Source organism: Linepithema humile, chromosome 4, assembly GCF_040581485.1.
Source record: "Linepithema humile isolate Giens D197 chromosome 4, Lhum_UNIL_v1.0, whole genome shotgun sequence".
Lineage (NCBI taxonomy): Eukaryota > Metazoa > Arthropoda > Insecta > Hymenoptera > Formicidae > Linepithema > Linepithema humile.
This window is the reverse complement of record NC_090131.1, coordinates 25,479,745-25,505,379: the sequence shown is the minus strand read 5'-3', so window position 1 is coordinate 25,505,379 and position 25,635 is coordinate 25,479,745. Positions and strand designations below refer to the sequence as shown.

General features: G+C 38.2%; 2 protein-coding genes and 1 long non-coding RNA gene across 6 annotated transcripts in view; 1 reads left to right on the top strand and 2 right to left on the bottom strand.

The window, feature by feature from the left end:
• The window catches only part of LOC105672555 (uncharacterized), a 50,528-nt gene extending 36,604 nt beyond the window's left edge, over positions 1 to 13,924 (bottom strand). Inside the window, exons 1-2 of the long non-coding RNA XR_010889912.1 lie at positions 13,535 to 13,924; positions 11,460 to 11,626 (exon numbers count right to left, since the gene is read on the bottom strand). This is a non-coding gene — a long non-coding RNA (uncharacterized lncRNA). The remainder of the gene's footprint in view (positions 1 to 11,459; positions 11,627 to 13,534) is intronic.
• A 2,391-nt stretch (positions 13,925 to 16,315) lies between these two features.
• Non2 (upstream activation factor subunit spp27 homolog Non2) lies at positions 16,316 to 24,434 on the top strand. 4 transcript variants are annotated; one of them, XM_067353949.1, is made up of 6 exons: positions 16,334 to 16,471; positions 18,069 to 18,159; positions 18,787 to 19,079; positions 19,192 to 19,442; positions 19,562 to 19,707; positions 23,737 to 24,434. In XM_067353949.1, the coding sequence occupies exons 1-5, from the start codon at positions 16,429 to 16,431 to the stop codon at positions 19,676 to 19,678; spliced, it is 795 nt and encodes a 264-aa protein (XP_067210050.1). In that variant the 5' UTR covers positions 16,334 to 16,428; the 3' UTR covers positions 19,679 to 19,707; positions 23,737 to 24,434. The 4 variants fall into 4 exon arrangements, with proteins under 4 accessions (XP_012222957.1, XP_067210050.1, XP_012222958.1 ...); XM_012367535.2 differs by having other exon boundaries at positions 23,733 to 24,434; XM_067353948.1 differs by lacking the exon at positions 23,737 to 24,434 and adding an exon at positions 21,782 to 23,114.
• On the bottom strand, positions 20,754 to 25,244 carry LOC105672531 (cilia- and flagella-associated protein 206). Its single transcript, XM_012367536.2, has 13 exons — positions 25,120 to 25,244; positions 24,870 to 25,035; positions 24,613 to 24,793; positions 24,107 to 24,276; positions 23,741 to 23,990; positions 23,536 to 23,665; positions 23,126 to 23,233; positions 22,953 to 23,055; positions 22,769 to 22,836; positions 22,491 to 22,639; positions 22,336 to 22,434; positions 22,130 to 22,265; positions 20,754 to 21,900 (listed from the first exon to the last, which is right to left on the bottom strand). Exons 1-13 carry the CDS (start codon positions 25,210 to 25,212, stop codon positions 21,673 to 21,675), a joined length of 1,881 nt encoding a protein of 626 aa, XP_012222959.2. The 5' UTR covers positions 25,213 to 25,244; the 3' UTR covers positions 20,754 to 21,672.
• Between the last annotated feature and the right edge of the window lie 391 nt (positions 25,245 to 25,635).

The window sequence follows — 25,635 nt, the reverse complement described above, 5'->3', positions numbered from 1 at the left end:
GCCGTTTTGAAAAATCCGGTTGGTCAACGTCAGACGAAGAAAAGATTTTAAACAGACTGACGGAAAGTAAAATCTATATAGTTCAAGCATCAAGAGTATAAACTTTTCTCCACATAAAATTTATTTATATAAAAGAAATGCCGGAAAACATAATCTCTATTGTCTGTTTAGAAAGCTTTCTTATTAATGTTGAAATAAATGCGTTTGATAAGAATTTAAAATAGTATGTTGTTTAAGTGAACATTGAACGGTGTCCAAAGTATAAGTAAGAAACACTTTGAACGACGATTAAAAATGTTCATTTGTCCGCGAGTAATTTTCGTACCTCTGTATTTCGGCGTATAGATCTACGTAATGTACGCACACATAAATACAAGTAGAAAAAGATTGACGTCACGTAAAAGTACTGTACACTCATCGCAACCCTTTTCAATATGCGCTTTCCCTCCCTCCCTACGATTGTTCTCGTTTCCCTTTCCCTTGCGTGCCCTGGGATCCCGCGATACCTCTCTATGAATCTGTCATATGCTGACAATTTGTGTACACATATAGTCAAGAGCACAAAAAGTTTGCCGTCTGGCTGAAATTGAAACAAAGGGGGAACGATTGATCGAGGCAAAAGCTCGTTTAAATTCGCAATATAAATTGATTATTTTAATAATTATATCTTGATTATATGTTAACACTTGCTATAATAATATGAATATAAAATGTGTAAGTCTCAGATAACGCTTTATCCGGAATCACCCTATCGCGCAAATTATTACGCTAAACTATTATGTATTATCTTCCGCTATGAAAAATGAAAGAGATTCAGAGTGTCGCGAAGTTCAGATTTCACACGCATTAAGCCGCCCATCTTTGCGAAAAATCACACAAAACGGATCGGCAGTAATGCGTCGGGAAAATTCTGAGGAAAAGTTTTACTGTCTAGCACCATGGCCGATTTGTTATCCAGCCGCGCGGATGCGTATGCACGCCTTTACTTCCGGGTTAGGGTCCTATAGGACGTTGCTCAACGACCTGTATCAGTACACCTTTTTTCTCGTCAGCATCGAGCTACCAGTAGGGACGTTCTTTTTCTTCGTCGACAATCAAGAACCCATCCACAGTGGGATATCGCCTCGGTATTATGCGTACATCATTTGTCAATTGGAAAAATATGAACAAATATCTTGATCGACATTTTATAATTAGTTGCAAATAAAAGGAGAAATATTAAACATAACTTCTCAGAAGCACAATTTTCACAAATAATAAAGAGAAAATTGATCAGTAATATTTCACACGGTATTATTTGTTAAAAAAATATGGAAAAAATATTTCTCAATTTTACTAATTGATTTGTGTTTGTGTTATATGGTGTGATGTATAACATACCACCATTAACGTGTAAATGAAAGTCTAATCTAATGATCAAATAGTTATAGTAGCCTCTTAAAAAAGCGTGATATATTTTTTATACTCAAAGAGTGCTTTACGTCCAAATAATAAATATATTCCACCGTCGCAACTGCACCGTCATAATAGGTGATGACACGTAGAAAGCGTAATAAACTTTACTAATTTACGATTTCGTCAATAACCCAGCACATAACGGCAGCCATCAGTTGTTCGAAATTTCAACAACTTCCGCGCAAATTCGTTGAAATAACACGCGGTAGGTTTACAGCGCGACCCATCTACGTACTCTAATCACATTTCGCTGTAGTTTCGGGGATCGCCTCGCCGGCCAGCGCGGAACGTAATTGTTATTTTGCCATCGGGCAATGTAAATGTCGCCAAAGCGTAGTTTGTTTTACGATAACGCATCGGCATGATGCCGCGCAAAGCAAGTGTAAACGAGGAGAGCACTTTTCCAGTAATGATCCGTTAACAATGACCATTGTGGCGGCATCGCTTCGTTTGGCTAACACCGAGAGCGACACTCCTCGCAATTATGGTATATTTTACGTGGTAATGGAATAGCGGTATGCGTTTTTTTTTTTTTTTTTTTCCCCCTGACACACAGTTTCGCTTAAAGAACAGACAGTCCAAATTGAATAATCTATTTCGGTCTTTGTTAATCACAGATTTTATGAAGCAAAAATAATGTTTAACCGATGATACGTTGGTGAATTTCGGGAAACATGTTTTCACCAAATATTTTAATATTACGATGCTATTTGACATCAACTTTGTGACATATCGTGTCATCCGTGCTTAAGCAAGGATGATTTATCAAGTTTATTAAAAAATAAAATTTAGTGTTGCGATGCATTGCGCAAACTGTGAGTGAAACGATAACGCGATTTTTAATCTACGAGACAAAGAGAAAAAGATTCGCTGAATGGATCATAAAAACGCTGTGGTATTGTTTGTTTTTTTTCATATAACACATCATCGCACGGTCCTGTCACGAGTGCGTGCCTTTTTTTCGGACGAGCGTCGACAGTGTAATCCAGGACAGATGAAAGAGTTGCATTATTTTCGGGCGAACACGCCGGGCTGCTAAAATCTCTCTCGAATACCGACGCGGCAATTTTTCTACTCGTGATAAACTGTAAATAAATGTTTTATTAAATCCGCCGCGGAAGCACGACCGAATATTTTTATTTGTTGAATGATGTTATTTCTCGTAAAAGCGTTACAACAAAAAACAGGAGATACAAGATTGATTAAAAAGAGAGCCGTTTCACAGCGTGAAATTAAAAACTATCACTTTGCCACTGACTTCTATTTGCTGTTTTCTATTATGCAAAGCAGTTTATTCGGTTTACACGGAAAAATATAATATCATATAAAGACACAAAGTTTTATGCAATATTTAAGTCAGCTAATAAACGTTGCTTTTGTCAAAGCTTAAAGCGGCGTATTTTCTGACTGCACATTTACAAATATTATTCAGCTTATAGAAATATTAATTTCCTTATCATATTGAAAGACTTACAGCTTTCCAAAACAAGAAAGAAGCATACTGCACTTGTACGAAATATAATAAAAATGTAATAAAAAAGATTATTTTAAACACATTTAAAAAATAAATAAACGCAAATTTCCATTCTATTGCGCCTACAAATATCTAACAAAAAATATAAAAATATAAACAATGGAAATACATTTCAAAGCCCTTTGTTATTCAAAGAATAACAATAAAATGTACAATAAAATCTATAAACACAAAAATCTAAATACAACATTATAGTAGATATCTCACACGCATTTTCAAGACGAAACCTTATTTTTTCCCAAGCGCACTCGACGGTTTTCGAATGCACAACGGGGACGAACTTAAGTCTGTCTCACGAAGGGAGACGACCCACCCTAAATTTGCGTGTTCGAGCGGTTCGCAGACTGCTCCCTTCCTAAAAGTTTCAACCCTCCGAGGATAGCCCGTACTGACCTACCCCTACTACGTGATTTATGTACGAGTACCGTGCATAGACTCAAGGGCGACGAGACCCCTCTTTGCTTCTTAGCCCTTTCGAGACACACCGGGCGCACGAGTACTTGTCTCGAAGGGAGGGCTAAAAAATTTCTCCCAGCAATCGTGCCTCCCTCACATATTTTAACGACGCGGCGAAACGCGCTCTTAGCACGAGAGAGATGAATAAAAAAAGAATAATTTTTTAATTATGGCTTCTATACATTAGCATTATATTCTATTTATCCATGTTGAACACCGACTCAATAAAATACAACTAATAATAACAATAATAACCAATTAAAATTAATTATTTCGTTAATTTTCTATTTTAAAAATCAGACGATTACGTTTTATTTAAATATCTAATATCTAGTGATTTATTTCAAAATGTAAAGAGTAACAATTAGTCGATGAATTTTATTTCATGGAACGATAAAGTCATAGAAAAATTTTGCCGACGTAAAACTATGTGTGTCTTATATTTTGACCGTTTCTCCACGTTTACAAAGTTTGCTCGAATCCGAGACAAAAGCTCAGGGATGTTTCCTAATTAATTCCACCGCAAACAGCTTAATCGAGCAAAGCTCGAATCGAAATTCGTGAGTTCACTGCAATCTCTCTCTCTCTCTCTCTCTCTCTCCCTTTTCTCTCTCTTTCTCTCTCCCTCTCTCTCCCTCTCTTTGGGAGGTGCACTGCATTGTTTTTCATCCCGGCTAACCGTAATAGCCACTTTGTGCCATGCCTCCCAAAAAAGCACGTGCCTTAGTTGGCGTTCAAAAAGGCATGTACATACAAACACATATTCTGATACGCACTTTCACCTCAATACAGCGTCAGTGCGTATCACGCTTGATCCGCGGAGGATGCGTGCGTTTATTTCGCAGCGTATAACAAATACCTGTACTTTCTATCTGCTCCCATCCCCGCTGCCACCCTCACATGCCTTTATTCGCGCTACTAAATTACGAGCAGCCCGCAAAATTGCTTTCGTAAAAGAAAACCGTGGCCCGCCGTCTCTCGCGGTCGATACGGCCCTTGAAAGGGGATTGGGTGAGAAATGTGTGCGTGTGCGTATACGCGCATTCTGCATGCGGAGAATTGTCCTGCAAACGTTAACAGTCCACGAAAAGAAGAAAGAAGAAAAAATAGCCGTGTATAGCTTCCGCAAATATGGCCCATTCTCGCTCGCAGGAAATGGTCGCGAGTCTAATTTTTTTTTTCGCGGAAAGTACCGTTCGATGGATGAACAGTTTTTCGTGGGCAGGAAATCCGGAACGGCCGTTTGGGGAAGCGACGGTTCTCCAGGAACTACCAATAATTACTCCGAAACGCTGTTGAACTTTCCGAGAGAGCGGAAGTATTCTGTTTTCTTGGTTTTGTATTAAAACATGGACGAAATTTTAATTATATATAAAAACTTTTAATTATATATTATAATTTAATATTTGAAATTAATTAAAAAATGATATTTTATTATCTATTTGTATTTTTAAAGTTTAATTTATATAAAATTCAATTTGCAACCTCTCGCTCCAAAATTGTTCGAGTTAATATTTGTTAATAAAATATTATTTTATTTTTTTACGAGATAATACTTGGGATTTACTGGAAAGAGTTATATTTTGTAAATCGTAGTCGCGTGAGTCAACCCTTGACAATATTGTTACAATATAAGCGCATTTATTTGTAACCGCAAGAAATGATTAGGCTCGTCGAAGCCGAGTTCTCTTTGACAACAGCGATTCATTATTAAGTATGTAATCGCAGTGCTGTTGAAGAACCGTCGCAACTTTGTTTTTAACTCTCCTCGCGAAGTCTCTTTAGGTTTCCTACGGAGGGATCGTACCTAAGTACTTGTTGCTTTCGAAACGCACAGAATCGTGATTCCCTCGACTGTATACGCGATTTGCGCGCTGCGCAAATACATGACGAACAAATGTAGAAATTGTGGGGAAAAAGTATACTGCGCATTATTACAAAAAAATTTTCAGGATAATTGTCTACGTGATCTAACCCGTATTTAAAACTTTTCATTTTTTTTTTTCACTAATGATTCAAATAATCCATTGTGTAACACAAAGCATGCTTTCCATAAAAAGAGTCTGCAGACATTGTATACAATATGATTTTATATCATATGCCTGTCCACGTACGAACGCTAAAAAAAAATATCGCACTACCGCGCTTGGAAGCATCGTGGACTCGCATATTGCACGATCAGAAATTTCGCAAACATTTCGAGTTCGTTCGCTGGTGCCATTGTCGCGTCAACGCGGATCTTACAAACGTGCGTTCAATCAAGCCCCACGAAGCGAACATTTTCGAGATAGTCTTCGATAAATATCCGAAAGCAAACTTTTCTTATCTTTTTTTATTCCGCCATATACCATCATCCACCCCCCCACTCTCGTTTCTGCTTCGCGATGTATCCGAAGCATCACGCATGAGCCCGGAGACAACGCGATCCATCCGACACGACATCTCCATCGGAAAATTGATCAGCCCCCTCCGTCGCGAATCTCCCGGAGACTTAACAGGCCGCGTACACCGGAAGCGGAATGCACCGGCCACCGACACCTACCCAACCCACCTCTCGCGAATGCGTCCTCCAACCTCCAGCCGGTCGCTCGTTCGCCTGCCCCCCTCGCGACGAGGAAGTTGGCGAAGGTGGCGGTAGCGGTCCTCGCGGAGAATTCATCCCTTAAGAAAATACAGGCAATAACCTCCGGATCCTCATTGGAGGTGGAAGACCGGGAGGCTGTGGTGACGGGATACCGGGGGGGTATGGGCGCGACGACGCGGGGGGAAGGAAAAGGATGGCATAGTGCTGGAAAGACGCTGCGTAGCGAGAGGCAACGGCGCGGAGGGGCGTCGAACGAAGGAGAACGAGGCAGCCGCCGCCGCCACCGTCGCCGCCGCCGCCGCCGCCGCCGCCGCGGAGGTGGAGGAAAAGGTGAAGGTGGAGAACTCGGAGGGGGGGAGGGGGCGGTGGGTTAAAGGTAGCGGGCCAGAGCCTCACTTTATTTTTATGCAGTTATTGATCTCCGTAGAACCCGACACCCGCCGCGTACCCAACCTTCCTCCCCCCGCGCCGCGCTCCTCGCGCTCCTACCTGTGTTCCCCGTCCCCTCGCCCACCCCTTCAAACGCCCTACGGCCAACTCGACCTCCTGCCGGCGCGCCTCTTGCCGCCTTGTACCGGAGAGCTACCCTCTGCCCCTTTCGCGGCGGCGGGTGGCGGCGGGTAACTAGCTTATCAAAAAATGGGCGTTGCCGCCTCTCACTGTCCCGTTCTGCCTCTCTTTCGTGCGCGCCTTCTCCTTCCTTCCATCCCTTGCCGGCTCTCCCTGCCTCTTCGCCGCTCTTCTTTTCTCTCCTTCTTTCTCTTCGGTTCCTACCCTTTTTCTCTCGATGTTTTTCCTTCTCGCCCTTTCTTTCCGCCGGTTCTGTTTCTCCCTTTCTTCATCTCTAACTCTCTTCCGTCATCTCGCTTCCGCGCGCGTGCTTTTCTCTGCGATCTTCTCACTCTCGCGGTCGCACGGGAGAAGAAGCTGCTTTCCTCTCGCTCGCGGCCACTCCGCGGGTCCGTCGGTCCTCTCACTTCGCCGCGGCTGTCTCTACAGTGTCTTCCATTGTGGCTCGCACACCTGCCCTGTCGCGGGGTGGCCCTCATTGGCGTGTCGACGGCGGAGGGCACGGGAATGGGAGCGCGGGACGGGGGCGAGGGTAGCCGGGCGCCTTCAGTCGGCACGGTGGGGTGAGGCGGCTCGCCCGTGGCGAGAGAAGAGTGAGAGAACGAAATAAGATATCGGTGGTAGGAGGGGTACGGTGGAGGAGGATGAGCAGCAGGGCCGGCAGGTGGAAGAGGGAGGATGAGGCAGCAGCAGGAGAGCATCAAGTGCGGGGAGAAGCGGAGGATGAGATGAAGGCGAGAAAGAGAACGAGAGTGAGAGAGAGAGTGAGAGAGAGAGAGAGAGAGTATACGGAGGTATCCCATCCTTGCCCGGCCATCCGCGCCAACTACCCCACTTCCCATTTTCTTCCAGGGTGTGTCCCATGCTTCTTCGATTTAGGGTAGGTTCGGGGCCAACCGAACCACCCTCAGACCCTCTGCCTCGCGCCGCTCTACCGGTTATACTCTCCTCCCGCACCTCCCCCGTTTTGCCCTCACACCGCCCTTGTTCCGGCGACTCGCACCATCCTGGCCACGCGGGACTGGCCAGGTGGTGGCGGTGTGTGGTAGTTGTATGTGACACGTACGACGCGCGTGCAGGTACACGCTCACACACGTCCGACCCGATCGATGTCTACACCCCATACCCACCCTCCTCAAATGCCGCCCCTTCGTCTTCTCTCTACCTCCGGCTTTTCCGCCTCATACCCTCCCTTTGGTCCTTAATTACGCGCGCGGGACGCTACACTCTTTTCTCTCTCCCGCCGCGACGCGGCAGCTTCAGCAACGGAACCGAACGAAACGCTCTCTCTCTCTTTCTCACTTTCTCTCTCTCGCTCTCTCTCTCTCTCTCTCTCTCTCTCTCTCTCTTTCCATCTCTAACGCTCGATCTCGAAACGCGAGCCCGATCCTTAGATTGCATCGCCCGGCTAAGGATGATCCGACTTGATCCCTCGGCGCAGACCGTATTCTGCCAAGACGCCGCTGAACGACACGTTCGATTTCATCTAATGCGGGCGATCTTTTTCTCTGATCTCATGCTCAAGTTGTGCTTGAGTATTAATTCTGCGACGCTCGGACCATTTGTCCCGTGTTTTTGTATAAAGACTAGCTCATATTATAATATTTCCCAAAAATCAGATGAAATTTTTTATTGATAATGCAAAAACAAACGCATAAATAATCATGGATAACTGTGTAATAAGAATTTGATATATATATCAAGCATAAAGTACACGGAGAAAATTTTATATCAAAAATTATTATGTACGGCAGTAGCCGCGGATCATAAGGGAATTATAAAAATGTTTACTATGTTTTTCACACAATGGCCATAGTATTTAAACTTATAATTCCTCCTATGGTCCGCGGCTACTCTGCCATATCATAGTAATTTTTCATATAAAATTTTCTCCAAGTGTTACTTTTTCATTTTGTATATTTGTTATAATTATACTTATACGGATAAAAGCATATATTTATATGTTTTGTGAAATTTTCATTGAGATAAATTTGGATCTGGCAGCGTTTAAAAATTATACGTTAAGCAGCGTCGTGTTCGAAGTCTAATCAATTATGCAGGAATACAGACACGCTTGTCTGTATACCGTAAAATCCTGGCAAACATATGGCGAGATGTGTCATAAAGACATGTAAGCATTATGTAACAAGTGTGATAACTGTCTGTGGAAATGGAATTTACACGGAAAGGACAGTAATAGCATAGATCGCGCATAGTATTCCACACGCGTCGCATAATTGGTGTGTTTGCCCGGTATAGTTCTTTTTATTATAACATTCTGCGAACACGTTTGTTTAAAACGATCGCATTTAATCTCGCACATTTTTTGGCTCGGAATAAATTATTATTGCGCAATATTATTATCAGAAAGAAGATCTACGAAAAATTGCGATCCGAACTGTGTATTCTCAACATTGCACGTAATCGATAACAATACAATGAAATACTGTTGCGCATGTGTCTGGAAATGTGTTGTGTCTTCCAGTCGAACGCTGGATTCTGTTTTACTTCCGAGTGCAGATCCATTTCCACAGTATTACGTAAAGGAAGAGTGGCACTCTCCCGGAAATTCTAAATATATTAGCACGCCGCTCAGAAATCATTTTCGATAGGTAAAATTCTGCAGGCCTGCTCGATAATATCGGCGCATTGCGATGACTAGTTATGCAAGTGGCTATAAAGTAACATACATGCAGTATGTTATCAGCAATGCATACGTTACTTAATCGTTACTCAGCATAATTAGCACCTACTAATTGGCGAAATCTTACGTGACAAATGCGGTATAATCCAATCTTTCGAACAGAAACGTCAGTCGTTTCGAAATACAAAAACTATATTTTCATCGACTTCTTTATTCTTTCTAAAATTCATTCCGCATAATGAACGACGCTCGAATCGCCGGCATAAAGCCGTAAGAGCCGCTCAAGCGTAAACTACACAATCAATTAATCACCGATTAGTACCATTTATCCCGAGATCACGATTGTTATCGCTTCGTTGGTTCGAAAGTATTGTCTTCCGTAGAGAAAAAAAAAGAGAAGAGGGAGGGAGAGAGAAAGAGAGAGGAAAAAAAAATGAGAGAGGAAGGAAGCGGCCGCCTCGTTGTCGCTGCTGCGCCTCGTGCTTTCCACCCCCGAGCCGCGTCGGGGATAGGGTCAATGCCCGATCACGTGGCAAAAAGGGCGAAAAACGTTTCTCCGTGAGTAACGATAGAACGACGCGAAGGGCGACGGGAGGGACGCCAGCAAAGGCAAGCAGAAGTTCGAGAAGCGGAGGAGCCGAAAACGTGACAGCGTTGCCCGGGCCGCGCGTAGCAACAGGCATCTGTTGCAATAGAGAAGACTCGATAGATACCGTCTATACTTGTACCTGGCGTTTGTGTGTATTCGCGCGACTGTGTGTGTGTGTGTATCAGCACACGCCACCGACATCCACGTGCGCGGATATAGATATTCTGAGAGAAGAGAACCAACCGCCTGCTGGGACGATTCTACATTCGAAGGGAGTAGTACGATCGTCAGTGTATGTACAAGCGCAGTATGTATCGAATGCACGTATTGCTCCGGAAGATGCATATATGTACGATGTGGAAACACATGCGAACAAGCGAGCAAGCGAGCGCGCGCAAATTTCGCTGAAGCGAAGTGTATCCTTGTGAAAAAACAAAAGAAAAAGTTTTATTCCGTCTTCCCTTCTGGTCCGCTTTAATTAAATAATTAACTCCCGAAATACTAAATAGAATAGAACTATTATATTTTTGAAATTGTTAGGAAAATTTTAATTGCTTAAATATTTTTGAAATTAATCAACAATTGTTCCTTTAATCGCATTTGAATTTCGATCATGGCATGAATTATTATTTTTAAGCAAATATCATAACAAAGTAACTATTGCAATAATTTCGATAATAATAAAAAAAGATTTCATTTTAAATCTATTTCTATTATATTTCTATATATTTCGCGAAATTCATTTTGATCATCTTATTTAAATTATTTCTTCTTTCGCAAGAGTTCATAAGACGCGTGTTTTCACACACATCATCGAAGCTGGCATCGGTATATATGTGTGAATCAATGCGATGCCTGCAGATATATCCGGCGAAGGAAATATGCCGCGTGCGGGAAAATCGCGTCGTCGACCGAATCGGTCGCCGGAAAATAGGCATGAACGGCACGAAAAACGTGGCAGGCCATGCGTGGAGAATTGTCGGAGTGTGTCTGGGAATGATGGAAATACAGTGGGAAAGAGAGGAAAGAGGAAGCGAGAGAAACGAAAGTAGTACGATGCATAATCCGGGACGTACGTCCTCGCTCAAGAAGCAAATCGACAGGCGAGCGCGATTAATTAAAGGCGATAACAGACGTTCTTGATTACATCCATGGAACGTAATGTTCCTTTGGAAGGAAACATGTTAAATTGCACGTAGAATTGCAAAGAAATCCGTGACAAAATCACCAATTACATTGAAATAATGCAAAAATTTTAGAATAATATAACACTCCAAAATATCGAGTTATCGAATAGTCAGTAAATAATCAATAAATTATCGTAGCCAATACTTTCTTTTTCTTAATGGATTAAGCAATGGTCAGAATTACCGTCATATAGTCAGTCTTATTATCAAAATCAACGAAGCTACGTTGAAAATCAACAAAGATAGAATTAATGTTGTTAAAACGTTCTCATGTATTTTCATGCAGCAATTAAGTTTCACGGAGAGTCAGGATATAGACGCAACGCTCGGGTCCCGGTTTGCAATGATAATCTTTCGGTCCGCAGTAGAAAAAGCCCGCGGCACAATGCGCTAGCGGTGCAGTCGAACAGGTGGCAGTTCTATATTTTACTTCTACTTACCGCTGGCTGACTCCTCTCGGCTTCTCTACTTCTGCCTCCGCTTCGATCCTACTCTGAGCTCTGCCGAAAATAGCGACCGTGAACTTGTCTGGCTCGGTTGAATGAAGAGATATCCGCTACGTGCATTCCAGCGTAGAAATAACAACTTTGGCTGAAGAACGTTATAACTGTAATCATTAAATAAATCGTAAAAATCTAAAAGTTTAAAAAAATGCAAATTTATTTTTTTCGAAAAGGTTTTAGATATATCATAGTTACAATTTTAAAATGCAAGTGGCTTAATTATTACTAATACAATTATTAATATTATTACTAATGTCAACAATTATCATTAATGACAATAAAAGCACTTTAATACAATTTCAAGTGCATAGAATTTAAGACAGTTTTTCGTAATTCTTTCATAATTCTTTAAGAAAGTGAATTTGCTTCTACGGTCAGCTGTTCAAATACTTTATAATCTAATTGATAGATCAATTAACTAAAATTAGGATTAGTGATTCTGAGGGCGCGCGCATTGCCGTTTGCAGCTGCCAAACAAAAACAATCGAGAAATCCGGCAGCAGAAAATTTCAGAAGCATCATTGACGAATGTCGGAAACCATTCTGTACTTCGCTATCGAGCCTTACTCCGTGGCAACACACGTTATCGCTACAGTGGGGGGGTCTGCAGTTTCTGACGATTCAAAAATGTCCAATAAACGTGGCGTGACGCGGCCGTCGTTTCGAGATGGGAAAAGTTTCGGACGCGCACGCATTGTTTGCGCCACGCGTTGCAAGGGCGACGCGGAAATTCCGCGAAATCCGGCGGATTGCACCGCCCGTACACGTGTGTACACACCCACGCATCGTACACATACGAGCTGCGACACACCGCCGCGTTATCATAACCTAGTGACGCCAAATATTGATTTTGACACGTACACGTGACAAGGCATGGACACCAACGCGCTCTAAATGCATACGTACGTGTATGTATATATATATATATATATATATATATATAGATATATATAGATATATATACATATACATCACGTGTCCGGCCGTACTGTATATGCATTCGGCCGCGCGAGACCACTCCGACGCACGTCGAATTTAGCCACACATACATATACAAACGCGTTGATCCATCGCGAGCTCTCGAGCTGCCACTTGCATTATACCGGGTGTTAAAGGAAGCAGCATTACGCCGGAAATACACCGGAGAAGAAGATTTGTGCGGATTTTTGGTCTCGTTTCGCATACACCTCAATAGACTAGAATAATTTATGAAATAATAAACTTATGTGTGTAAAATAATATAAATGTCAACAAACAAGTTTGTCAGAATATGTATTCGGCAAACAGATGCACATTATATAGAGAATATGTATTACGCGTGGTATTTGCAAATTAATATTGTGTGATTTTTTATCGTTCAATTTAAAATATCTAAATTTTAAATAAATTTTAAAATATCTCTGATAAATATAATTACATTTCCAAATAATTCTTATACGTAGAAGTAATAATTGAACTACAATAATGATAGTATGTATATAAAATAATTATTACAAGTATTGATAACCACGTTCTTTTCTTTCTCTATGAATATTAACTAGTTGCATTGTTGGATGCACTGTCTTCAAATAAAACGATTAGCAAATGAATTAATTCGATTAGCCGTTTAAAAATCAAACAATTGCATAACATTATTCTCTCTTTCTCTCTCTCTTTGAAAATTTATCTTAATTCTGTGTTTGTATCTATTGTCGTCCAGTATTAAACGCGTACTCGAGGCTCACGCGGACACGCATTGACGAAGCAAATTAACGTTGAAGCTCCTAATAATACTATCGCATCACGTTCCAATCTGTAATAACTTTGTCTATTTAAGTATTAATTATACAGAGAACATTCTTAAAATCCCTTTTTCCTTTGACATAACCTAATATGCACAAATCGGCAAATAGACTAATACATGCAAAATAAAAAGATTTGCTTCCTATATATAATAAATAAATGATATATATTAATAATATAATAACTTGTAACTAATATTAGGAAATATTTAGACAAACAGCAATAAATACCAATGTAAAAGTGCGACGATTCTGTCTTTCTTACTCTCCCGCTCTCCATGTTATCAGAAGAATCGTGTTGTTTTTTAACCATAATGCATCAATCATGGAGAAGTCGTTGACGCTTGCATTTCGAATCGATGTTTTCGCAGCCGGTTAGTACGATTGCATGTACGCGAATGTAAAAGGAGGTCATGGTACAACCAAATAGCAATAATAATATAAGTCTGCGTCCCTCCGTCCGATATTCTCAAACTAGAAATCCTAACGCGGTTGCGCGCGTATATGCTGGCTACATCTGGCGGTGCAATAAGAAATGCCGTAATGCAATTTCAGAACTCTGCAATATCAACAAATGTTGCTCAGATGATAAGTTAGTCAATTCTGGACAATAGATATATAGAAAATGATCTTACCATCGATTAACAATTCTATATCAACATTAGAAAAAGAATTCAAAGTATCACAGATGATTGTACTAATAAGAAATTTTAGAAATGAAGTTTCTTGTTGTTGTTATTTGCATCTATTAAATATTGAAGTGACTTTCAATTTGATAACTACTGTCATGATGACATTATTTCATCATTAAAATATGCCATGTCTGACCGATAAAAGTGATTAAAACAAATTAGTATTTTAACACATTTAGACATTAATAAAGTATGGTTTCGATGATACAAATGATCACATTATACTATTAAAAATAAAATAATTGCAATTAATTCTTAATCAAATTAATAAAAGCTATAAAATATTTATAATCGTAAATCACATCTTTTTGTTCCATTTGATTGATGATATTTCAATTATAATATATTTTTAAGATATGCTGTTTCACAATTAACTTTTTAAAAATAATAAAAGTAATGTATATAATATTAAATACCGTGATAAATGTAATTGTATTGTTGTTTTCTGCCGCCATCCGCCACGTAACCTAACCAAATCTGAACTGTACATTGCTCTCTGACTGCATCTGACTGCACCGTTGAAATAATACTTGGAATCGCCGACAGATAACGCGACATACCTCTAAACAATGCAAAAACATCAATATTTCTGGAACAAATCAGCAACTATAAATATCATTCCATCTCGTATTAAAAACTAAATAAGTTTTATATGTCGTATGAAATGTAATCAATCTTATGCTTAAAATTTTCGATAATACAATTACACGTTTTGACAAAAAAAAATGCATTTGTTTTATGGATGTTATTAACGACTGCCTTGAAGCGGAAATGACGTGGAATTGAGAGGGAAAGTAATATTTTCAGGAGAGAACATGTAATCTCGACGGATTAGATCGGTCTTATTAAATTTTTCGTAAGCTGATCGAGCATATGTAAAAATTGCATGCGATCGATCCGTCCAATATCGCATCATTGCGAACGCAATAGCCGGGCAAGATGCCGCGTGGCCAGATGCATTCGCGAGGTTGGTACCTCTGTGTTAACACATTCAAACAAGCGTGGCGGCATTACGTTGCTACACGTCATCAATAAATAACACTCAGAAATCGTAAAAAATGCAAGTGCATATTTCAAGAAAAAAGATATTTTAAATCTCTACAATGGAAGTTACGAAATAAATTAATAATACGATATTTTGCCAAGATATTTGACTCATAAATTGATGCGCTGAGTACAGTACAGTTAATGCCGAAAATAATATTGACGAATACGGCGAGCAAGTCGCACGGACCGTTTAGATGATAAAATCAGGCAAGGCGCTTCATGAGAAAACTCTTTGTCACGTCAAACTAACACGATTATGTGATTACAGTATCGTCGTACGATGTACCTTTTCGGAGATATGGATCCTCCAAGTTCATTTATTTCGATGAGTGTGTCGATACTTTTGGCCATTACTGTACCACTAACACAATGAAGGAACTGAATCGTCGTTTCTGCCGCCGCGGCCTGTTAAAATATCGCGCTGATTGGATGCGATTATGTTTAAAGGATGACTTTTTGATATGCGAGGAATTTCTACGATACAAGTCGCATGACGGATTCAACGCACGTCGACATCTACTGTTTTCTATATAACATACACATACATTGTTTTAAAATTGTACGTTACATGTTGCGAATATGGGTTATGATAGTTCAATAAAAATATTAATAAACAATAAAGTAAATAATGTAAAATGTTCAAATGCTTGCAACAGCAAAGTGAACACACCTATTTTTACGCATCGATGTCCACCATCGTCATTTTCTCAGGCAGTTCTTTCGTTTGTCCCTTAATGATATCCCTGGAACATGTACTGATTGTCATATGACGCGAGTAGGCGCTCAACGCTACGAAACTCCAGAGTATGCTTGCCGCTTGTACAGTCATTAACGAAAATCTCGCGCAGCTCGCGTTGAAGGATCGTGTATCGAGCCGTTAAATCGCAATATTGTGCCAGGGGCGTCATGAGAAACTTGTAGAGAAAAAAAAGTTGACCCGATTTGGTGTATATAGTATCCGTCTTCAGGCCCGCGATGAAGAGTTATGTTCTGCCAAAAGTCCTTTTTCTAGATACACCGCCGTTCAACAGCGCACGCGGACTGTACCGTGGACGCCACCGTCAGCCAAGAGCGGCCGCTTGACGTACAGTTTCATTCAGAAGTGTGCCGCGCAAGTCGTATGTAAAGTCCGAATTGGCACACTCGGATCGCCGAATTACGCGTGGGGCGTCATGAGAAACTTGTCGATCATAAAAAACTAACACGATTTGGTGTATATAGTATTCGTCTTCGTGCAATCGTTCTCGAGTTATTTGCGATCAAAGTCGCGTCCTGTTTGTGTGTTTCACAGAGCTGCCAACACTGACTGTACCAACGGACGCTACGGGAGTCCGCAGCCGGCATAGGCTCAGTTGGCAGCAGTACGCACAGCGAGTAGCATCTACCATGGCCGATATCTCAAAGGACGAGCTACGCAAGGAGATCACCGGTAAGTGATGATATCACACGATATAGGCGATTTCGGAGCCGAATTACTGCGGAATCGAACTTCTCACGGGCGTACGCGCGCGTTGCGCGCGGCCACGGCATCGGGAATACAGGCGAAATCGCGGTCTTTGCTCTTGCGACGTGACGACTTTAGCGCGCACGTATGTGCCCGAGTGGCGTGCCCCACGCCGGCCATTGCAACCGCGACTCGCCGTATTTTGTCACCTACGTATCGGATTAACAAGGAGATTGGACGATTAATCGCCGCGTGCAATCCGCTCGCGATTTTCGAAGCAGCCACTTCGGTGTCCTGGCGAAAAGTCGGATTTTTCGTCGTTCGCTATAAAAAGATAGCTTTCTCGACCCGTCCTTGCGGCGGGCCGTATGACGCGTCTCGAGTATGTGTGGTGGCGCGCGCCTATCAGCCACATTCACATTCACATATTCGTGTCTCGCTTCCTCACTCTCTCCTTCTCTCTCTACCGTACTCTCAATATCGCGTCGCAACGGATTTTTACGCCATTAGAGATAAAAAAAAGTGCGTATTCCTGCGCGAATCTCCTTCGAGAAAGATAGGCTTCTCGTCGATCGGAACCGAGCGCGCGCGCGTACTCATTTCCCTCCTTCGCGCGCCTCACGTATCGCCGATTGGATCGTCATTGGTTATAACCGTCACCGCCAGTACTCTTCTGCTCCGAGATATTACCATAGTTCGCTATCTTTTTCCCGCCGTGTGCTGTAAAACATGCGCCATTACCACGACTCGCCCGTCGCGAATTGTAAAGCGGCAGTTGATTAACGAAGCGCGCGCGTTGGCTGTGCCGCGCGCGTATTTTTTTCGTGAGCAGTTTTCGGCGTGCGCCGCGAATCGACCGACCGAGCGCGCGCGCGGCCTCCGTTTCCCCCCTGCTTCATTCTCCGTCTCTTTCTTTCCCTCTGTCTTCTCGCGGTTTTCGATCGTTTCGGGAATCAATGCGCCACCCGATCGACCGCAATACACGGAGAAAAATCCCTCTGCGTCTCGCTCCACGCGTTGTATCGACGCTTCGTCGCATACTTGCAGATATCTTTTTGTTAGTTGCGCGCTGCTCTGATCGGCGGTGACCGGCACAACGCGCGCCACAACCGCCATTTACGCTCGATATTTACTAGATCCCTCGACGCGGGAAACTACATTACTCGCAAACGTCGTATATATACATGATACAATACCATACACAGCCTTCGCTTACGAACGGCAAAGTATTCATTTCACGTTTATAAATAAGGATATTGGAATCTAATAAATTTTTTAACTCACATTTTAAATAATATTTTCTTCTCTTCAATATTATATCTCTCAAATAATATAATTAAAAAATATTAGAAATGCATAACTTTGCTAAATTTTAGAATAATATAGAAATTTTATAATGAATAAATTAATATTTTTACAAAAACGATATTAATAATGTAAATAAAAATTTTAAGATACACAATCTTATATTTGATAAAATAATAAAAATTAACATTTACCTGATATTATTTATAAGTAATTTGAAAATGTAAAAAAATTTTTACTATCATGTACTAATATCATGTTTATTAATTTTGTTTAGCCATTCTTAAGAATGCTGATCTTACTACAATGTCAGCTAAAAATGTGAGGCAACAAATTGAGGAGAAACTTGATGTTGATCTCACAGAAAGGTAAGCAATAAATAAAAATGTTATCGCAGATCTAAATATTTTTAATAAATTGTGTTAATCCAGTTACATTAGTCAACTGCAATAAAGACATTTATACAATAAAACAATAAAGATATGAAATATAAGTATCAATGTTTATCTTAAAACTAAGTTGCGTGCGTAAAACTTTTATATCAGTATGTGTAAAATAATTAATTTTTTTTATATTTGAAATAAATGTTTATAATGTATATTTTTAATTAAGGCGAGAATTTCTTTATCAAATTTGAATTGATAATTTATCATGTGCATGATATTTCACTGGTATGCGGATCATATTACTACGCCATAGTTCATCTTTCAGCGTAGCATACACTTAGTTATCTTATTAAGCATACGCATTCTTGGAATTGAATTAAAATCTAAGACGGACATTAATAGGCACTTGTGCACCATAAAATAGTGCAGGAGAGAGTCTCTCTGTGTCCAAGAGAAAAAAAGAGGATTTCTGAGTGGTAACTGAAGTAATAAATAGATATAAGTTACCACTTCGTTCCTCTTCTGACATGCTTTCATCTCGGTTTACATATTATTTCCACTTTGATAACAATTACATACACACTCACGTAGAGCATTCTTTCTTTGTAGGAAGAAAGAGGTCGATGATTTAGTCATGGAGTGTCTTCAAGAGAAACAAGATGGAGGAAAAAAGAAAAAGAAGGCTGCTAGTGAAGAGTCTGAAGATGGCGAAGAGGAGGAGGAAGAAGGATCTGAAGAAGAGGAGGAGGAAGAAGAAAAGAAACCAGCCAAACGAACTCCTGCTAAGAAAACTACTAACAAACGCAAGAAGGGTTCATCTGATGATGAAGAAAGCGCCAGTGATGATGATGCTAGCGACGAAGAGTATAGCCCAAAGAAACCTAAACCTGCACCCAAAAAAAGTAAGGCACTTGTTCCGGCTGTAATATTTTATTGAGTTATTTTACATTAAAAAATCTGTCGAAAATGTTATATCTCAATATTATTAAATATTAATATTTATTTTTTTTATAGATAAGCCCGGAAAGAAAGGAAAGAAGAAGGGAAGTGATAGTGATAGTGATGAGGATTGGGGTAAAAACAAGAAAGCTCCAGGAAGTACAGCAAAGAAAGGAGGTGGTGGTGCTGCCAAAGGTAAAGGAGGTGGTTACACACGTGCTATCACATTGTCTCCAGAACTTGCCGCGGTTGTCGGTGCAGAACAAATGGCTCGACATGAAGTCGTGAAAAAAGTATGGAGTATCATTAAAGAAAGAAATCTTTATGTAAGTATCATTCACATATACCTAAGATTTTTTATATTTGTGCAATATTTTTTTACTATTACAATTATATCGTAAAGTAAATAAATCCTTATCAATAAAAATAATGATTGTTTTTACAGGACCCTAAGAATAAACAATTTGCAATTTGCGACGAGGAATTGATGAAGGTAATTGGAGTGAAGCGCTTCAGAACTTTTGGTATGATGAAATACCTCAAAAATCACTTTGTAGATTAAATCATCCTCCAATCCTGATCTCCGACAAGGTATATATATATATACATATAACATATTCCAGGGTGCATCTCGTGCATCTTTCCATCTTTCTCACACGATACAACATATTTACATTTACATAAAACACAAATGTATTTCCTGCGACTTAAGACTTTAGACCATGTTTACATCATTCCGACGTATTCTGTCGCCTGTCGTAACCGTTTTGTCCCATCGCTTAGCGCAATATCGTATGTTAATCTTATTGACATTACTTTTGACAAATGTTAGAAATAACATTCAGATATGTAATAAATAATCGCGAGTATTCGGTAACTTAACGGTGACGACCTGACGTTGGGACAATTGTTACCATGGACGTTCAGATAATATCGAAATGTAAATGACATTACAGTGGCCAATAGTCAATAAGCCGGTTTTAAGTCATCTGATTCAGGATAAATGTTATATCATTTGTATGGTCGTTATTAATAACAATATCTTACTCCAAACATGATAACATCTCATGCTGTTATAATAGCAATGGCATTTAAATGAACTAGAAAAGCATATTTGAATTTGAAAGTAATTCTTTTAATATTTGAGAAGCTCAATTTTATCCCGTGACATTTCAACTGACACATTTATTACATTGGCAGCACAATTGCTTTCAGTACATTTGAAATATAAATTGGAGAAACGTCTTCTTTGCATTATTTTTAAGCATCCATATTTCCTTGTTTTTAAAATAAAGCTATTTATCATTCTATTATATCTATTTTGTTGTATCAAGAATATTTTGTTTGTAGTAATAAATAGACAATATAATGTTACATCATCAATAACTTTAAATGATTTAGTATAAAAATACCATATTTTTATAGTCACTGATGATGTAACATAAATTTATGAAATTTTTATCGTTAAAGAAAATATTTTGATTTAATATCTTGTTTTTTTGAAAATATTTTTTTTAATTAATAAAAGATAAATTGATATAAACAAGGAAAATTATTTTTACTATCTTTTAGTACGAAAATACTATATTTTAAAAATACTATATTTTCGTACTAAAAGATAGTTAAAATAATATTCCTTGTTTATATATTTTACTTTTACTATTAAAAAAATATTTTTGTAAAAATAAGATGTATTAGAATGACAATTATTTTTTTTTGCATTTGGGAAATATATGTGGATGTTCGAAAAAAAAATACAGAGAAGCAAAGCGAAAATCAACATCCTGTACCTCTTCTGTATAATAGCTACCTTATACACATGAAAATGTAAGCAAAGTTTAATTGTATTATCGTGTAATTACTAATTATTGTCGTAATATAGGTTTCTTGGTGTAAAAATTGAATCTAACGTTTAAGATCTAATGATAAAACGATGTATCCATTGAAAGGTACGATATAAGCATATTAAAGTCACAACGCAGTAAGCAGCGACCACTGCAATGAAATGTAGGAAAATAATAGGCTCTTGGAGCGAAATGCGGAATCTTAACCGCATATGTCTATCCGAGCTTCGGTATATGTAAAATTTATGTATTTTGAATATAAATTAAAGAAATGCTGGCCTAAGTCACGAGGAAAGCCACACGAATGAAAACTGCAGTTTTCAATAAAGGAAACATATGCGAGGAAAATGTGTATGGATTGATAAATTATAATGCCAATTTCTTTTCTAACTAAAGAAAAACATGATTTAAACTGTAATGTTCCGTGAAATGTATTTGGAAGTATCATTAAAAAGTATTGCTTTCATTTTTTTTAATCGCGCGTAATTTACATCGTTTATTTCCTAGCACTCCTTTAAACATGGTCCAATACGTATTCCCTAATGATCTAAATAAATATAGCTATAAGTGACTGATTAATGTTTTAAATATGTAATTTGGTTAAAATATTTCATCATTTTATTTAAATAACTCACATTGTTAATATTGAAGCATTTATTTGCTTGTATACAAGATTACATATATAAGGTGTCGTAAGAAATTGATTTAAATTTTATAAATGTTCGAGTCCGTCTTCTAAGAACGATATAACATGCTGATTATCATCCCGCCTGCCTCGCAATCCGAATATAAATGTCTTGAGATTCTTTGTGTTTGTATAGTTATCTCTTCTGGTTTGAACTTCCTTATCCTGAGACGGAGCCGCTTGCACGTAAACACCATATCGAAAGTGCGAGTTGAATGTCTGCGTACTACGCGTAACGCACCGACTTATAGTTGCCTGATAAATCATATACGAAATCTAAGCATTTTTTTATTTACAAAATTAAGATGCGACGCAAAAGCAGTATATATGCTATATTATTATGTTGCAATAATATATATCAATTTTACAAGAAAAAATACATTACATTAAAATTATCATTGATCGACAGAATATAAATATATATAATAATATTTTATTTTGATCAGATATAATTTTCTTATAATATTGGTAAAGTTTGACTCACCAGACGTAATGCTTTTCGCTTTAACTCCCAAATGCTGGAAGTATAATTTTTATCGATATAAGGTGGAAGTATATGAACATCCGTTTGAACTTTCTGATTATGACGAACTTTCAACTGTAATCCTTTTTCTGTCAACCTTGAAAAGAGTATTTTTTTTTTTACATTTTATCTAAGTAAATAGAATACAGTTATGGTCAAGAACTCACTCTTCTTGGCTTTGCATAGCTTCGATTTCCTCGTGCAGTTGGAATAGATGGATGTACTCCGGATGATTACGTACAAAATCGAGCACTTCATAAACATATCTACCAACAATCAGCGCTAAAGAATCTATCGATTAATTTTATTTTTACAAAAATACCTGTCGGGATTTTCTCCAAACTTGACAGCTGCGTCGGGCGATTTAAAGGCATAATATTTCCCTCTCCATTTTGCTACACCGTTATTTGGATTTGCCGGTATTAGAGCACCTTTGCCTGTAGCGAATGTCCATGCACAGAATCCTAAAAACTAATATTAATGTTTTTTTTTTTTCCAAAAATTTATTAAATAAACCGCATAAATTGTATGAAGATAAATACTTTTATATTTCATGAACTTATAGAAATATAAGCATAAATAATTATTTATTATAGTTACCTCCAAATTAATTTTCTCAAAGTCCTTAGTGACGTTCGGATAGTATATCAAGCACTCACCACACTCTGCTGTAAATCACATATTTATCCTACATAAATATTTGTGCGATTGAAATGAAATTGATAAATATTTATCTGAATTTAATTTTATTTTAATATTAATTTCTCTAAAAAAATATAAATACTTATTAAATTGCCCATGGAACGTTCCAATCTTTCAGCATCAGTAAGAACATCCACGTCCTCAGCTATGTCATCCAACTTTGTTACATCGTAGACATTCACAGACTATAATGTGAACAATTCTGAATTTGTACTTCTTTATAAAATGTAATTGATATCTCTGATGAATGTATACCTTATTACTCAAACTTTGTAATTCCCACAGAAAATTATTAATGCTGCTCAAAATGATCACCTCATCTTGCAAACTCATCCATATATCCGCTAAATCGATAAATTGTGGCTAGTAAGCAAAGTATACATTATTAATCATATTGTTTTATTGCATCAGTGATTTATTTTAGGAACAGTAGATTATGTCTTATCTTGTCATATCACAATTTTATCGATAAAAGTATTTCTCTGTAAAATCTTTTTTAGATATAGAACAATTATTTATATATGTATTATACATGTTAGATTTTTAAGAAAAGATTTTACTGAAAATTTGAAACTAAAAATACAAAATTGGAAATGTTTCACTATTAATTATCAAAATAACAAAATAATTGTGATTTTATTTTAGATAATGATAGTCATATTTACATAGACTTGAGTGGTGGGGATAGCCGTTCTGTATCGAACAGTGTCATGCAGTTTAAAGAGTCGTGCTTGAAGACGTTCCATCAAATTTTTTACCACATTTTCGCTACGCTCCACGTCATTCAGTAGTTTTCTACAATGAGATTATATTAGAAATCACGTTAATTTTATATTTAAATATATTAAATGTTATGTTTCAGGAAGAAACCTGATATAAATCTCTTGCTGACGACTAGCCGTTAACATTTCGATGGCCCATTTGACCTTTTCTTCCATATCGGATATCGATGCTGCTTCTTTCGTACTGCAACACACGGCATCTGAAATGTCAGTCGATACGCGTGTAATCGCGTTTTCCACGACAGCCGTAAACTTGTACACCTTAGTCATTAATGGTTCTAATAGCTCGAGAATGGAGTTGCGGGTCTTTGTTAGAGCTTCTTGCAGAATGCTCGGTACTGAAAACAATTATCATTATAATCACTGGCGGCAATTGGGAGAAGCATAATTACAGCGAGATTATTGAATTCAAAGCTCTCGCTCTCAGTCAGATTAACAATTATATCGTGCTCACGATCGTCAATTCCTTCGCCACCGCGTTGACAGTCTCTGTTAAATAGACGAATGCCAGCAACTATGCACATTAATTCCATTAATTGTTCCTCTTTCTCCCGTTTCGGCAAAGTTACATAGTGAGCCAACTCGGAAGCTTGGAAGATGCTTTGCAACGCCACCGAGACTTCTCTAATGTAAAGTACATTTTATAATATTATACATGTCGAATTACTCGTCGGAGATTTTAGAAGAAATTGAATATAATTTGATATAATTATTATGGTGTAATTAAATATATTTGTTATCATTTTTGAATACAAGTTTTGATTTAAAATATGAAAGAATAATCTTTACTTATCCATAGCAAAAAATGATGATACGACAATTAAATACGAGATAAATTTTTTATAGCCGAAAAGATGGGAATAGAAACGTAATGGAAAATCGAATATCATCGATTTTATTTGATTTTATACAATTTAAAATTTTTATTAATTTCATATAATGAATGTGATTGTTAAATACCTTAAAATCGAAGAATCTGTTGGACTTCCCAGACCACTGAGCAATGTTATGACTGCCAATACTTTTTGATACAGCTTTTCGGTATCCTTTTCACTTTCTAACTTGTTAGTTTCACAAATTTCTGCAATTAGGGGTCCAGTTTTCTGATGCAGTCGTAATCGATGTCTTTTGACAGTTTCATCTGAATAAAACATGAAATCAATGACAACAATTCATATATGTATGTAAATAATATTTATATCAAATAATTTTTTTACCTCTTTCATGATAATGCTTGACGAAATATAGCTGATTTTTCAATGTTACCAAACTGGACTTGCTTTGATCACATAATGTCTCCGTTACAACTTGGATTATCCTCGCATTATTTTCTTCATCGTTTTCCATTATTTGATATGTTGGATTCAATTGATACAGAGAAAGCTAAAATTATTTTTAAGAAAAGTTTAAAGTTGCTCTACTTTAGTCAAGTGCATTTTAATAATATCTCGTTGATTATTGAATTACCAAGAACGAAGCCAAATCCTTAGTTACTGGTGTTTCTTTCACTTTACATTGATTTACAATTCTTTTTGTCAATTCCTTTCGCAGACTTTCCATTGTAAGAGATAAATAAGGGCGTCAACGAGGTTCCGGCAGCTGCTTTGAAATTTTCACCTGCTACAATCTGTAGATACAAACGGAAGCATCCACCCATAAAGTTTGATCGATACTTGCGTTGAAAACACCTATCGTTGCTAATGTTTGAACATTCCTTTGAATACTATTATATTACAGATATGAGAAGACAAATAAATAGATGGCTTTATACAATAATTATTGACATAAGAAACAGAATTACGTCCAATATATTCTTATATCGATTAATATTTTTTACTCATTTCACACATCACAGTATAGAAGCACAAACTTCATTTATAAAACAAAAATTTATGATTTTGCCCAAATAGTTATACAGTATGTATTCAAAGAGATCATACTTAATTAACTGCAGTTTTATTTCAGAAATAATCTTAAAAACAT